The sequence below is a fragment of the Zingiber officinale genome, chromosome 11B, assembly GCF_018446385.1.
Source record: "Zingiber officinale cultivar Zhangliang chromosome 11B, Zo_v1.1, whole genome shotgun sequence".
Lineage (NCBI taxonomy): Eukaryota > Viridiplantae > Streptophyta > Magnoliopsida > Zingiberales > Zingiberaceae > Zingiber > Zingiber officinale.
Window position 1 is genome coordinate 13,766,980 of NC_056007.1, and position 16,128 is coordinate 13,783,107.

The 16,128-nt window shown below is 34.2% G+C and overlaps 1 protein-coding gene across 1 annotated transcript; it reads right to left on the reverse strand.

Moving 5' to 3' along the window:
- Positions 1-12,444: 12,444 nt before the first annotated feature.
- Positions 12,445-14,091, reverse strand: LOC122035058 (caffeic acid 3-O-methyltransferase-like). Its single transcript, XM_042594428.1, has 4 exons — positions 13,532-14,091; positions 13,143-13,453; positions 13,008-13,072; positions 12,445-12,928 (listed from the first exon to the last, which is right to left on the reverse strand). The coding sequence occupies exons 1-4, from the start codon at positions 13,948-13,950 to the stop codon at positions 12,632-12,634; spliced, it is 1,092 nt and encodes a 363-aa protein (XP_042450362.1). The 5' UTR covers positions 13,951-14,091; the 3' UTR covers positions 12,445-12,631.
- Between the last annotated feature and the right edge of the window lie 2,037 nt (positions 14,092-16,128).

Consider the following 16,128-nt stretch of genomic DNA (forward strand, 5'->3'; position numbering starts at 1 on the left):
CCAGGGATCATTTTAATCAGGTACGTAAAAAGAAGAAATTTCCTATGTGTAAATTTTTTTAAAAAAAATTAAAAACAAAATCAGAGCTGAGATTCGAGGAGACCATTTTCATCACTTCGTCGACAATGGATAAAAGAACTTGCAAAATAGGGACCCCAGGAATTACAGTCAGGAATACTGGCTGCTGAGAGGGATTTCTCATGGAGAGAAGAAAACGAAGAATAACTTGGAACATTTGGCACTAGCATATATAAGAGTAACATAGTAATATGTATAATGAAATTTAGAGTTCATGAATAAATAAGGACCTCGTGGTTACTCCCAGCTGACGTTTGTCAACGCATTAATCAGGACATCCAGGAGCAGAGGTTCACTGGTACCAAAATTGTTGAAAACTTTCAACTAAATGCAATTAATAGATTTGCAAATGGAGTTAAATTGATATTATTTTTCCCATTACGATATGTTCTAACAAAAAATTGACTTGTAAAGATAAAAATAAATAAATGATCAAAAGTACATCCTAAATTATATAAATTATCAAAAGAATATTTAAAAAAAATCAAAAAGATGTTTAATTATATTATTTATCTCAAAACTATCCTTATATATGGTATAATTATAACAACTATGATTAATTGTTTAAATATATAACAACTACTTTATAACTATTGCAACATTAATCAACGCTAATAGCAACTACAACTTTAATAGTTTTTACAACTGTGTAGTAGTTACTTAGGGAATTGCTATAATAATGTAACAATTAATATACCATTGTATCTTAGGATTTAAGATTTAGAGTTTAAAGTTTAAAATTTAGAGTTTTACAACATTAACTGACTTAAAATAATTTTGATTAAATTTAATTTCAATCCAATAGAGTATTTTGATATAGTAATATTATATGTATAGTAATTTCGATTAAAATGGAAATAATATTCAATGATCATGTTGTAACAACCACTCTAGCAACTATAGAGTAGCTATGGCCCTCGGGCCAATGGTGCAATAGTTGGTACTCAAACGGATAATTAAGTGATCTATGGTTCGAATCTCAACTGCAGCACCTTGTAGGAGATTTTTCTTTCAGTAAAAGGCAGAGCTAAGAATATTGACTATTTAGATGGGCATCCATTAGTGTTTCCCAATTTACCCTAGTGATTGGTAGAAACTTACATGAGTCGGAGCCGATCACCCCAGATTAGTCGATTTAAAAAATTAGATAGATGATAGCAACTAAAAGAAATTATTGAGTAACTATGACATTGAAATAAATAGTATTTTTGAGACAAAATATATGGTGGTGAAGCGTTCTTTTTCACAATCGAGATAATTTGAGACATCCTTTTAATTATATTTGACTTGTAATATTTTGTTTTTATTTTTTTAAATGAAATATAAACTAATAAAATAAGTTTTTATATAATATAAAAAAAGGTGGATCTGCTACCGCAACGGCCCCTAGAGTCGGCCCCATGAGTATCGAGAGAGATAAATTCAGGTGTACAAACAAGAGGTGCATGATGAGATGAATTCTAAGTCATGAGATTGTTCTATTTATAATTTGTCCTACTCATCTCTTGGATTCGTTAAAAATAGCATGAGTTACAAATCAAAATAAGTGTGAGTAAGAAGTTGGAGTTTTGAAATCTCATGTGTTTCAGTTAAGATTGAAATTTTGAAATCTCTCATGTCTTAGTTAAACTTGGAGTTTTGATTTGGCTCTCAAGTTAAATTTATAAATTAGTTTAATTGATGAAAATTTAATAATGTTTTCTCAATTAAATCTAATCGTTTGAATGTTTTAAAGCTTGAAAGAAAAAATTTGACCTAATAAATTAAATTAACAATGGACTTTGTGGACTAAATGTATATATATGATGTAAGATTATTTATTATATTTCATAGAAAAAATACACTAATTCTAAAGACGCCTATTTGACTCACGTTTAGACGACTTAGTTAATTATCTAATTTGATTATTGATAACATTTAGCATCTAATTTTGGTTATATTTTATTTAAATATTTTAAATTCCACCAACAACAATTAATCGATAATTAAATCGTCATGTAGTTATAACCTAATTCGGCTACTAAATATAACATTTATTTTGTTAACGAAACAATCATCAGTAACTGAATCATCGTGATCATGTATAATTTGTCACAATCTAACCAATATATCTGATTTAATTTCGAAGTTTGAAGTTGTTGAGGAATTATCGGAAAAATAGATGGAAGAACAAAAATTTTATTTAAATAAATTGAATTTAACGGTTTAATAGAAAATATCGCAGATTTATGGTTGCTCTATATATATAATACCACCGGAAGACTGAACTTGCACCGGCTACGTCATGCATGTTCCATTGCACGACTGCCAGCATTGCTGCTTCTTAATTAGTCCTCCCAATGGAACCTTCATCTCCGACGGTCACTGCCGCCCCTGTAGAGGGTGTTGTTCTGGTGGTTCTTCCGTCGTGCATAACCATCTCACGTGGCATGGAACATAGTGTGACGACACGGGCACACATTCGGCAAGGTCGCCTGATTACATTGTCGACATCCCCGCCCAGTTGTCCATCCACTTATCTCTTCTGACGTATCCATCTCGGGAGACTGTCAACCTACACTTTTTTGCACAAGTATTCTGCTGGTACACCTCCTTCTCCGTCGGCTAGCTATGCATGATGGATGTTGTTTCGATGGAGTTATCTTCCACCATTTTCGTCAGCACAAATTATTTGGCTACCATTGGCCTCCTAAACAATAGTGACGATGATGACGACGATGATGACGACGACGACAACGATGAGGATGACTACTTCGACTTAGTCATCGACGATGACTACCACGCCTACTTCGACAGACGTTCTGGGCCAGCACCTGTAACGGCGGTGGAGGGCCTTAAGATGGTCATTGTCGAGGAACCGGACTCTTGTTCCATATGTCTGGAGGATTTGGGGTTGGCGGTTCCAGTGTTGGCGATGCCTTACAATCATCTCTTCCATTCGGGGTGTCTAAAGAAATGGTTGGAACGGAGCTATTCATGCCCTCTCTGCCGCTTCTCACTTCCTCAAGAACACTAGTAGCACAACGACACAATGATCCGTATTCCTCATCATTCATATGTCTCATTCTTCCATTTGCTTTCTTCTGCTTTAGACTCCTTGCTGGATGCTCTGTTTAATTAGGATTTCATTTTTTGCACCAATTATGATTAAGAGCATATTGATATTATAGGTATAGTGCACATATTTTTTTACTTTGTGATTAATTAGTAAATTCTTTGTAAAATATGATCGGTTGGATTTTACTCGTGCTCATGCCAAACTACATTAATTTCTTGTTGTGGTTTCTTTTTCTTCTTTTTTTTGCATCTGCTTTATTTCAACTGGAATAACATAAAATTATATTGTGCCAATTATTAGAACTACTACAACGTATAACATCTATGGTTGCATAACCATATAATACTTTTGAAAATAAATGTATTTTTGAAAATAGAAATAGAATGAGAAGTATTGTTTTGATACTAAATAAAAAATATTTTTTTTCTATTTCAATAGAAAAAAATACTCTTATACTTTTGCTCTGTTATTTTACTTGTGTATTTATAACCAATGTGGCAATAGATTACATGGTGTTGATATTTGTTATTGTCTAGTATTTTAAAACCTATTTTTTAAACTGCCTTCTTAATAGAAATGGCTACAATTGAAATTGGAGTTAATAAACTCATTTAAACTTTTAATGGATCTATCGATCTCATTTAACTTAATTGTCTAGTTTGATTGCTAATATCGTTTAGCATAGAGTTTCGATTATTTTATATTTTAATTTATTGATCAATGACTCTAATATCTGGATTAGACATATGCTTAATTTAGTCCATAATTTTAGTTTCATTTTCAATCAAAGAACCAATTGAGTCTTGATATGATTTAGATTGGCCCAATTAGAAATGAGTTAATGTCTTAATCAGACAGTCTGATTAAAGAATAAAAAAAATAAAAACAATTAAGAAATGTCAATGGTCAACTTTTTTTTTGTTGCTACCTTCTCTTTTTATTTTCAAATTTTTTTGTTATTAGATATTGAATCCATTGGATTTTCTTAGTCCGAATATTTTGCATAAAATGTTATTAGCATATGTCTAATCCTAATTATCCGGTAAGGATCCAACAGATTGAGGGAGATTCCTGATTGGGCAGCAAACACAGCCAGCGTCACTCTTCTCATTAATGCGCGAGTAGTGGCACGACTCTCGAAGCCTGATCAAGAGATACAGCCGCAATTGATCTCGCACTTCTGCCACCAAACAGTTTCTTCTTCCGAACACGTCACTGCTAAATACGCCCACTTCACCATCCCCAAGCCATCGGCCCGCCTGGGAGGAGCAAACGGAGCGGATGTTCTTCCGTGTCGCGGCCAATCACGTGAGCCCTGCCAAACTCGACCTCCTCGCTCAAGCTTTCTGCAGATACACCTGCCGATTTCCAATCACGGAGTTGGTCTTTATGGAGTTCTTCTTTGTCGCTATGTACATCTGGTTGCCTGATCAAGACATCGAGCCCCAATTGATCTCGGACTTTTGCCGCCAGACGATTCCTTCTTCTGACCACGTCACTGCCGAGCATGCTCACTCCACCATCCCCAAGCCCTACTGTCATATCAGCCATCACCCCACCTGGGAGGAGCAGACGCAACAAATATATCTTACGTTGCCGCGAATCATGTCCGTCCTACCGACCTCGATCTTTTCTCGCCAGCTTTCCGTAGATACACCCACGCGGTGCTTGGCCTATTTCCAATCACAGCGCTGGTAGCCATTATGGAGTTCTTCTCCATCGTTGAAATCCCCATTATCCCTTCCGCTTCTGCCAACCAACTTCATTACTCGGTGCCTTGGGAGGCCAGCGTCCACAGTTGCGATGGAGGACTCCTGATGGTAACTACTACAGAAGAAGATAGCTCGTGTTCCATCTGTCTCGACGATTTTGAGGTGATGACTCAGGCTCTGGTAATAGCCTGCGGTCATTCGTCTAAAGAGAAAATTAAAGAGATTCAACTGTTCATCCATTATCTGGTTTGATGATCATTAGTAATTATGTTGTACTGTAGTTTACTATAGAACACCTCCTTTCTTGTATACTATTGTTATTTGTTTGATCGAACCAAACTAATTTTTTTTAATAAACTAAATTGATCTTGTACGAAAGTCGATGAGATGGATCCTAGAGATATGGTGCTCCTATTGACCTCAGGTGGGCGTCGCTCTGACCTGCAATACAAGAAACGTCAGTGTCGAGCCAGGAAAGGAGTCACCGACGATGACCCTCTGACGCTCAAGTCAGTCTCCAGCGAAGCAAGAGGAAGAAGAAGCAACGAGAATTGTAGCGCAACAGTAAATATCACATGTAACGCATACCTTCGTCGATACTTGAATCCCCCTTTATATAGAGCTCCAGAAGCGCGTGTGCACACTTCCAAGGTGAGCACACGTCTCAAAGCTTTCCCTAAAAAGACGTGTCAGTAAAGTATCCTGACACAGTACCTTAACGGACCAAGCATATCTCTGAAGTGACAGTAGAAGCTTCCGTCGTACGATCCTCTATCTGACCATGCCGCCTGTCAGCGACACTAGCTCCCAAAAGGATGTCAAAAAATATCCTGTTGTGTCTATTGCTTGGCTGAGCAGAGTAGCCACTCAGCCGAAATTCTGCTATCCATGTGCTGTCTACTGTCGCGCCGAGTGAGATAGCCACTCGGCTAGAAGTTCACTGTTCAAGTGTTATCCGTTGTCGGGCTAAGCGGGATAGCCGCTCGGCCGACAGCCCACTGCCCACATGCTCTATTACTGGGCCAAGCGGGATAGTGACTCGGCGGGAAGTTCACTGTCCGCTTGCTCGGCTGATGTTGAGTCTGCTTCTAGGCCGAGCGAGGTAGCCGCTTGGACGAAGTTGAAATTTGTCGGTGCCAAGTCTTGCTGTCTGGCCGAGCGGGGTAGCCGCTCGGCTCGACTTCTGCACATCGTCCCTTGAGTGTCGTGTTTGAATGCTTCTCCCCGATCGGGGCATGCTTCGCCCAAACGGTCGATGCTCGATAAGCATTGACCTCCTTTGACCTCCACTGTGGCAGCGAGGTGGGGCCCCTCATCATCACTGCACCAAAAGCCTCCCCCTCAAGACTAGTTGAAAGAGGTTGTAAATCCGACTGACTAGACAATTGTATGAGCAGAATCCCTTCCGGTCGTCCTTTGTCATTGTGTGGTCTTCGATCGGGATAATACCGATCCTCGCCGATCAGCCTGTTGCAGTTTGTCGTTCGATTGTAGGTGAGCTCCCTTAAGCCAATCGACATGAGAGATGGACGTTGGGGATGTGGAGCTCCTTTTCACCTCCGGTGAACGTCGCTCCGAAAATTTAAAAACCTCAAAATATTAGGTAAAAAAATTATTTCGTGTCATCATTGTCATCATAAGATCGATACGAACACATAGAAATTTGTTTAATGTCATTCTGAGCTCTATAGGTCTAGTTTTTATTTTTTGAAAGATTTTATTTAGAATTTTTAAAGATTTAAAGTTTGGGACGAACTCCAAAGTTCTACCCAGATCTGGGACAAACTTTAAAGTTCGTCCCAAAACTCTATTTTTTTTAATTGTGGAATAAAGCGATAAAAAATACAGATGCACGACCTAAACACCTCGGAATGAGACGAAACGAGTTTCTATGTGTTTGTATCGATCTCCTGATCGCAATGATGGTCTCAAACATTTTTTCACTCAATATTTTGAGGTTCATAAAATTTTTTATCAACAATTAAAATTTTTATTTCTGAATATTTAAAAACATCAAAATATTAGGTAAAAAAATTATTTCATGTCATCATTGTCATCAGAAGATCGATAAGAACGCATAGAACTTTTTTTCATGTCATTCCGAACTCTATAAGTCTAGTTTTTATTTTTTGAAAGATTTTATTTAGAATTTTTAAAGATTTAAAGTTTGGGACGAACTCCAAAGTTCGTCCCAGATATGGGATGAACTTTAAAGTTCATCCCAAATCTCTATTTTTTTAATTGCGGAATAAAATATGGATGCACGACGTAAACACCTCGAAATGACACGAAACGAATTCCTATGCATTCGTATCGATCTCCTGATCGCAATGATGACCTCAACCATTTTTTCACTCAATATTTTGAGCTTCATAAATTTTTTTATATCACAATTAAAACTTTCATTTCTGAAAATTTTAAATCCTCAAAATATTAGGTAAAAAAATTATTTCGTGTCATCATTGTGATCAGAAGATCGATACGAACGTATAGAAATTTGTTTCATGTCATTCCGAGGTCTTTAGCTCATGCATCCATATTTTTGTCATATTTTTTTTATTTAAAAACAAAAAGGAATTTGGGACGAACTATGAAATTCGTCCCTAATCTGGGACGAACTGTGATGTTCGTCCCAGATCTGTGACGAACTTTGAAGTTTGTCCCAAAATTTAATTTCCTTAAAAATTCAAAATAAATTCTTTCAAAAATTAAAAACTAGCCCTAGAGAACTCGGAATGACATGGAACAAATTTTCATGTGCTCGTATCAATCTTATGACCATATTAGTGGCCTCAAACATTTTCCCCTCTTAACAAAATTAGATCCATAATTTTTGAATATCAAAATGACTTTAACTTTTTCAAATCAACTCTTATTTTTACTAAGTCATAGGTTTTATCAATTTGATATTTTCAATTTAATTATCGCAAACTATATTGGGTCTTTGAGTTTACTAATGTGGTCATGAGATCGATATGAGTGCATAGAAATTTGCTTCACGTCATTCTGAGCTCTATAGGTCTAGTTTTTATTTTTTGAAAGATTTTATTTAGAATTTTTAAAGATTTAAAGTTTGGGATGAACTCCAAAGTTTGTCCCAAAACTCTTTTTTTTTTAATTGCAGAATAAAGCGATAAAAAATACAGATGCACGACCTAAACATCTTTTAAAGAATGATACGAAACGAGTTTCTTTGCGTTTGTATCGATCTCCTGATTGCAATGATGACCTCAAATATTTTTTTTACTCAATATTTTGAGGTTCATAAATTTTTTTATCAACGATTAAAATTTCCATTTTTGAAAATTTAAAAACCTCAAAAAATTAGGTAAAAAAATTATTTTATGTCATCATTGTCATCAGAAGATCGATATGAACATATAGAAATTTGTTTTATGTCATTCCGAGCTCTATAGGTCAAGTTTTTATTTTTTGAAAGATTTTATTTAGAATTTTTAAAGATTTAAAATTTGGGACGAACTCCAAAGTTCGTCCCAGATCTGGGATGAACTTTAAAGTTCGTCCCAAAACTCTGTTTTTTTTTATTGCGGAATAAAGCAATAAAAAATATGGATGCACGACCTAAACACCTCGGAATGACACGAAATGAGTTTCTATGCGTTCGTATCGATCTCCTGATCGCAATGATGGCCTCAAACATTTTTTTTACTCAATATTTTGAGGTTCATAAATTTTTTTTTATCAACAATTAAAATTTTCATTTCCGAAAATTTAAAAACCCCAAAGTTTTAGGTAAAAAAATTATTTCGTGTCATCATTATCATCAGAAAATCGATACGAACGCATAGAACTTTGTTTCATGTCATTTCGAACTCTATAGGTCTAGTTTTTATTTTTTGAATTTTTTAAGATTTAAAGTTTGGGATGAACTCCAAAGTTCTTCCCAGATCTGGGACGAACTTTAAAGTTCATCCCAAATCTCTATTTTTTTTAATTACAAAATAAAGCGATAAAAATACGGATGCACAACCTAAACACCTCGGAATGACACGAAACGAGTTCCTATGTGTTCGTATCGATCTCCTGATCACAATGATGACCTCAAACATTTTTTTCACTCAATATTTTGAGCTTCATAAATTTTTTTATATCACAATTAAAACTTTCATTTCCGAAAATTTTAAATTCTCAAAATATTAGGTGAAAAAATATTTCGTGTCATCATTGTGATCAGAAGATCGATAAAAATGCATAGAAATTTTTTCCATTTCATTCCGAGGTCTTTAGCTCATGCATCCACATTTTTGTCACATTAAAAAATTGAAATTTGGGACGAACTATGAAATTCGTCCCTAATCTGGGACGAATTGTGAAGTTCATCCCAGATCTGGTTTTCCTTAAACTAGGATAAAAAAAATTTACTCTATATTTGCGACAAAAATAATTTTATTTCATATTTCGTCTTAAATTTGCAACAAAATTTGCGACTAAATAATGTTTGTTGCTATTTTCCCACAATTAATTTTTCGTAGCTAAATTTGTGGTAAATTTGCGACGAAAATTATTTGTTGTAAATTTTCATCCCTAAATAATTTTTTTTTTAGTGATGTGTCAAGCCAAGTAATTAGATTATATAGTAAGAAATGTAAAAAAATCATATAATGAAATTAAAAAAATATATAGATATGGAAGATCAATTGAACAATTAAATTTGAAATTTAATATAAAGGAAAAAATAGGAATAAATAATGGATGATTAATTTAAAACGAAGAATAATTAGTAACTTATTAAAATTTGCATTCGATGGTAACATATTTTTTTAATTTTTAATGATGTGATTATAAGTTACTAGTTGTTACTAGTATTATAAAGTTACTAATTATTACTTAACGAGTAAAATATTTCACATGTATAATTAAAAAATTACAACTGTAATAATTATAGGATTAATATAGTTTCCAATTGAGATATAAAATTAATTAATTAAGATGAGTATAAAGTTTTAAAAGAAAAATTATACTAATGAAATATGAGCATGACTTTTTTATGATTAAATTTAGGTTTACAATTAATTTTCATTTATATTTTAAAATATAAATTTAAATAAATTGATTATAATTATTCCTTTTCATAAATAGATTCATAAATATATTTTTTATAATTCAGATTTTATATAAGTTATTATAAATATACAATCAAAAAGTTTTTTCATTATCCTTTCAAAACAATTATATAATTTAAAATATATTTAATATTTGCCAATAGCAATAGTTTTCTATTTAAATTTCATAACTTTAAATATAAATTTATAAATTTAGTAGGCAATGCTCCTTAATATTTTGGACAAAGATTTAAGAGAACGTCCTAAATTGTAGGAATCATCGAAAGCACATCTAGTTTTTTTTTAAAAAAAATTAATGGGTGTCTCCTCGTAATTTTATTTCAAAAATACCTATTAATACAATATTGTTATAGAAGCTATCGAGAAACTTTTACGATATATAGAAACTATCGAGTAACTTCTACAACATGTAAAAGTTATCAGGTAATTACTATAACATGTAGAAGCTACCAAATAACCGCTGCAATATATTTACGATGAGTTTAGAAATTAAGATTTATACCGTATACAAGCTACCCATTAACTACTACAATATGTAAAAACTACTCAGTAGTTGTTATAATATATACAAACTATTCAGTAAGTACTACAATGTATTTAATATGAGTTTAGGATTTAAGATAGTAGCAGTTGTAATAACGTATACAAACTATTCAGTAAGTACTACAATATATTTAGTATGAGTTTAAGATTTAAGATTTAAGGTTTAGGATCTTTTCATATTTCTATATTAAAATACTATTTACTAACTTAGTTAAAATTATTTAAATTTTATCAAAATAATTTTAAAATAGTTTTATAAGCTATTATGTAGTTGTTACAATCTTAAATCTTAAACTCGCCCTCAACATATTGTAACAATTATTGCATAACTTCTACGTACATGTTGTAGTAACTACCTAATAGCTTTTATACAATGTAAATTTTAAATTATAAATGTACTTTAAATAAGTCGCAGAAGCTATCCGGTAGTTTATACATGTTACAACAATATTAAATTGAACAATATTAAATTGAGGAGTATTTTTAGAATAAAATTATAAGAGGGGTCTCCATTTAATTTTTTTTCTTAAAAAAAAATATCTCTTCTAATATTTCGCTTAATTTGAGACGTCCTTCTCATTTTTAGTCTGTTTGTTATCTTTATCATTGAAAAAAATATGATCTATAATTTATTATCCAAAATATTATTTATTCTTAACTGGTCTAATCATAATACTCTAAACTATCAGTCTAATCATCTGGGAATTATTTTAGTCAAAGTAGCTTCAAGATTAGATCAACTTTGGTCAAAACATCTGTAAAGTTGAATTTGTTCCAGCCAAAATAGTACTAAAGTTGAGTAATTTGATCAAAATAATTATAAATTTTAATTAAAATTACTCTAACATAAAGATATTTTATATAAAATAATATAAATGGAGTGATATTTTAATATTTTTAAGAGTGAAGTGCAATTTTAATGATAATGATAGCAAAGAGCACTTCATTATATTCTATTAAATTTTAAGGTGAAGTTAAGAATAATACGTCTCATTGGCACGTGTCAAGCATCATTGGACATGTCTCCATCAAACTACAAAAAGATTCCGTGCCTCCACCAAACTATAAACAAATTATTCTTTATTTAAAATAATAAATTTCGATACTAGAAAAGATTTAGAAAATTAAATTGTAGTTTATAATCTTACTATTTTATTAAAAATTTCTTCTCCTTTATTAATTAACTTTTGATGAAGTCTAAAATAAATTTACGTTAATATCCTTTTTTCTATTCACACTAAAAATAATTTCAAATTTTATTAGTAATTCTACCAGAGAAACAATCAGTGATCTAGAGTTCGAGACTCAGTTGCGGCATATTATTATGAATTTTTCTCATTATTAATTTTCTCTAGTTGTTTTATATAAAAAAAATATAGGTTTCTTTAGTCCCACATCTTAGAATTGATAACTGATCAAATAATCTTCTATAAATATTTTAGGCCAACAATGTTAAAAAATATACTTCTCTTAGTTTTTTTTACTAAAATAAGTATAATATTAAATTAAATTAATTTTTTTCATCGGAAGTCGTAAGAGTGGCACTCGAAAATCCAAACAATTCGGATTTTAAAAATACTTTAATTAATATAATTTTATAATTTCATTATAAAGGGTCAATGTAATTTCAATGTATTATATTACATCATTATAAAAGGTCAATGTAATTTCAATGTATTATATTACACACGTGATACGTGAGAGAGAAGCAATGTATTATTACTTAGGTATTCACGATTCGAATGACATGCTGAGTTGACCGTTACGTACGTTTCTTGATTTATCTTGATGACTAATGAAAAATTTTCATAGGATCAAATTGATTATCAAGATAGATTAATTGAAATTATTATTTTTTAATATTATGATAGCCAACACACAACCCATTTTTTAACATTATGGTGGCCAACACGCAACCCCACTGGTAAAAAAACAAGCAACTTTATCGACATTTTGTCCAGAGCCATCGTGCGGAAACAGGCAGCCTCATGTCGATCGACTGCAAAACTCCATGAAATTTCTGTTCGATTTCAACAGATTAAACACCCATAAAGTGAGATAGATCTGCGAGCTCATATTCAACAGATCATGAAAAGCACCCACAAAGTTTATTGATCTGGATCAAGAAATCGACACATAAGAAGACGGGAGTCAATCTATTTGATGAATTCCATGACACAAGAGTCGGCAAACACCGGAGAAAGATTGAAGCCGCGGAAGCCGGCGGCCACCGCCAGAGCCCTGAACTCCTCCTCAGTTCTCTCTTTCCCGCCCACGTTGTACGCCATCATGCACAGGTCCAACTGGAGGATGGCTTTCGACTTTGTGCTCGAGTCCGGCACCGCCGGAACGACGGTCTCCATCACGATCACCTTGCCTTTCTCCGGCAACGATTTCCAGCAGTTCTTCAGCAGTTTCACGCACAGCTCGTCGCTCCAGTCATGGAGAATCAACTGCAGGACGACTTGTTATTCAGGGCAAATTGAATCGACAACATGGTAGCTAATTGTTGTGTGTTTTAAGCTTTAGAACCTTGAGGAAAATGGCGTCGCCGGCGGGAACTGATTCGAACATGTCTCCGCCACGGTGCTCGACTCCTGCGGTACAATGGATCGCCGTGATTAATTACTACTTTTGTCGATGTGTGTGAGTAATTAGTATTGGGACCTGGCAACGGCGGAGCGCCGGCAATGATGTGAGGGAGGTCGAAGTTGATGCCCTTGATGTGGGGGTGGAAGCAGGTGATCATGTGGATGCTTCCGCCGATGTTTCCGCCGACGTCGACGAGAACTCCGACGCCGTCGAAGCCGTTGTATTTGGGTAGGAGATGCTTAAAGACGAAGGAGGAGGCGGATTTCATCGCGTCGTTGAACACCTTGTTGAACCGCGGATCGCCGGCTTGGTACTCGAACGTCGTCATGCCGTACGCCAACAGCACAGGGTGGCCGCCGTTCAGGATCGCCTCCTTCAAGCCGTGCCTGTTTCGATTCGCCGTCAAAAATAATCGTTTGCTATATTTCGCGAAAGAAATTGAACAGAGGGATCAGTTTTAGCACCAAATGTTTATCACGACTTTATCTTGATGCTTCAAGATTAGATTGGCCAGGGATCCGGAGGCGGCGGCATTGTCAGTGAGGTACTTGCAGATGGGAGCCGGGGAGTACTTCCGGCGGCCGCCTTCGGCGGCGGCGCAGCGGACGATGTCGTTGGCGGCGAGCAAGCGGAGAATTCTGTCAATCATGTCGGGGGCCGAGGGGTTTTGCGTGGGCAGGCGGGCGGCGATCTCGTCGGGACCCAGTGCCGAGGCGGGGCCGGCGTCGACGAGCATCTGGAGGAGGCCGAGCTCGATGGCGGTCTTGAGGACCATGGGGAGGACAACGCCGGTGGTGAGTTGGCGGGCGCGAACGCACGCTTCATCGTCCTCCTCCGGCGTAAGTTGAAACGCAGAGGCGGCCGCGGCGGCGTTGGAACCCATGGCAAAGACAGAAGATCACCGGAATCGCAAAATCCGGGGAGATCTGGAGCAGAGTACACGGCGTTGATTTCGACCGTCTTTATAAATTCGGTTCGAATTTTTTTTATAGCATTAATTTAATGCAGTTCAGATCTTGTCCGTGCATTCCATTTCTGGTCCACTGGTCCCTATGTAATGCCGTTTTATCCAGTGAATTCATCTAAAAAATTAAAAAAATTCCTCTAAACTAAACTAAGTGGATATTTGAATTAAATATATATATATATTAAAAAGTAAATGGTGCTAGACCGCTAATGAACCGCATGTTTGGATTCCTGTGTCATCCGGAGGCCGTCCCCTTGCTCGGCGCTTGATAGTCAGACCATCCGCTCATCGCAACGGCCTCCGAATGACTTCTATCGCTTGTCATTTGTCCCGATCCAAACTATAATATAGGTAGAAAGTTTAATACAGAGGGATTTCAACTAATTACGACCAAATCAGAATACAATCATGATCCGATCTCAACTACATTGTAAAATATTCTGTAGTTTATAAAAAATAGACCAGATAATCCTATCTCGTGGGGATCAGGCTCGGATCGTTCACTGTGCATGTGATTGAGTGGTTGGTTAGGCACGTAGATGGTTACTGGCCTCCACCAAATCCGAAAGAAAGATAAGAATGACAGCCAACCTTCATACGTAAAAGGTCAAAAGTCATGAAAATACTAAAATATTTGTTCTAATTTGGAATACAAATAGGTACTTACTATTTAAAATATCACTGAACTAATACTCACATCTTGCTATTTTTATTATTTAAATATTTTTAAATATTAAATTATTTCTATCCATGTATTATTCTTAATAGAAATTTTAACTATATTTGTTCCAATTTGGAATACAAATAGCTACTTATTATTTTAAAATATCACTGAACTAATATTCAAATCTTGCTATTTTTATTATTTAAATATTTTTAAATATTAAATTATTTCTATCTATGTATTATTCTTAATATAAATTTTAACTTACAAAAGTGTAGCGATGGATCAAATCTAATCAACTAAATTTTGATTTTTTTTTCTTTTTAATTTTGACCGAGATACTAGATGAATCCAGCCGTCTCAAGTAGAGAATTTTTTTTTTGGTTTATTTTTTTAACTCTAAGGTTAAGCTAATTAGAGAGGTTGCGTTATAGTATTCAAATTTTAAAAAATAAAATAAAAAAATTTAAATTCTCATGGGGATATATAGTATTTAAGATGTGTAATTTTTAATTTTTATTTTTTTAGACTTTGAGTTTAAGATTATATTATATATATACTAGCGATCATACGCGTTGCGTATAGAAAGAGATACAAGGGAAAAAATTTGACTTATAGAATGCCCCTATTTTTTTTTCGTGGGGTAAGATTTTAATGCCCTTACTTTTTTTTGTGGGTAAGACTTTAATATTTTTATAATTTTATACACATGAGGTGGAAGTGTAGGAAGAGATTTGAGGAAAGAAAAATTGACCTATAGAAAATAGTTTAAATTTTTAAGTATTACCCTTATTTTTTTTTGTGGGATAAGACTCTAATATTTTTATAATTTTATACACCTGAGGTGGAACAAAAGCTATACGTGTAATGGACTCTCCTTCGTACAAAAAAAAAAATCGAGAAAAACATGCTTTCTAATATTGTTGGTTCAAGGTATTTATAAAAACTTTTCTGCTCGCAGTGTTGTCAATTCTAACACGTGAGACTAAAGAGAACTCTAGATTTTTAATGATTAATTAGAAAAAATTCTCAATAATATGCTTAATTAGAAAAATTCTTAATAATATGTCGTAGCTAAGTCTCGAACTCTAGATCCCTAATTGATTAATGAGAAAAATTCTCAATAATACGCCCAGTTGAGTCTCGAACTGGCCAGCTAAGTCTCGAACTCTAGATCCCTAATTGATTAATGAGAAAAATTCTCAATAATACGCCCAGTTGAGTCTCGAACTGGCCAGCTAAGTCTCGAACTCTAGATCCCTAATTGATTAATGAGAAAAATTCTCAATAATACGTCCAGCTGAGTCTCGAATTCTAAATCTATGATTGATGCGTTTGTGGAAATTACTAATAAACCGTAGAATTATTTAAGGTGTGAATAGAAAAAAAAAATTTATGTAATTTCATTTTAGGCTTAACTAAAGTTAGTT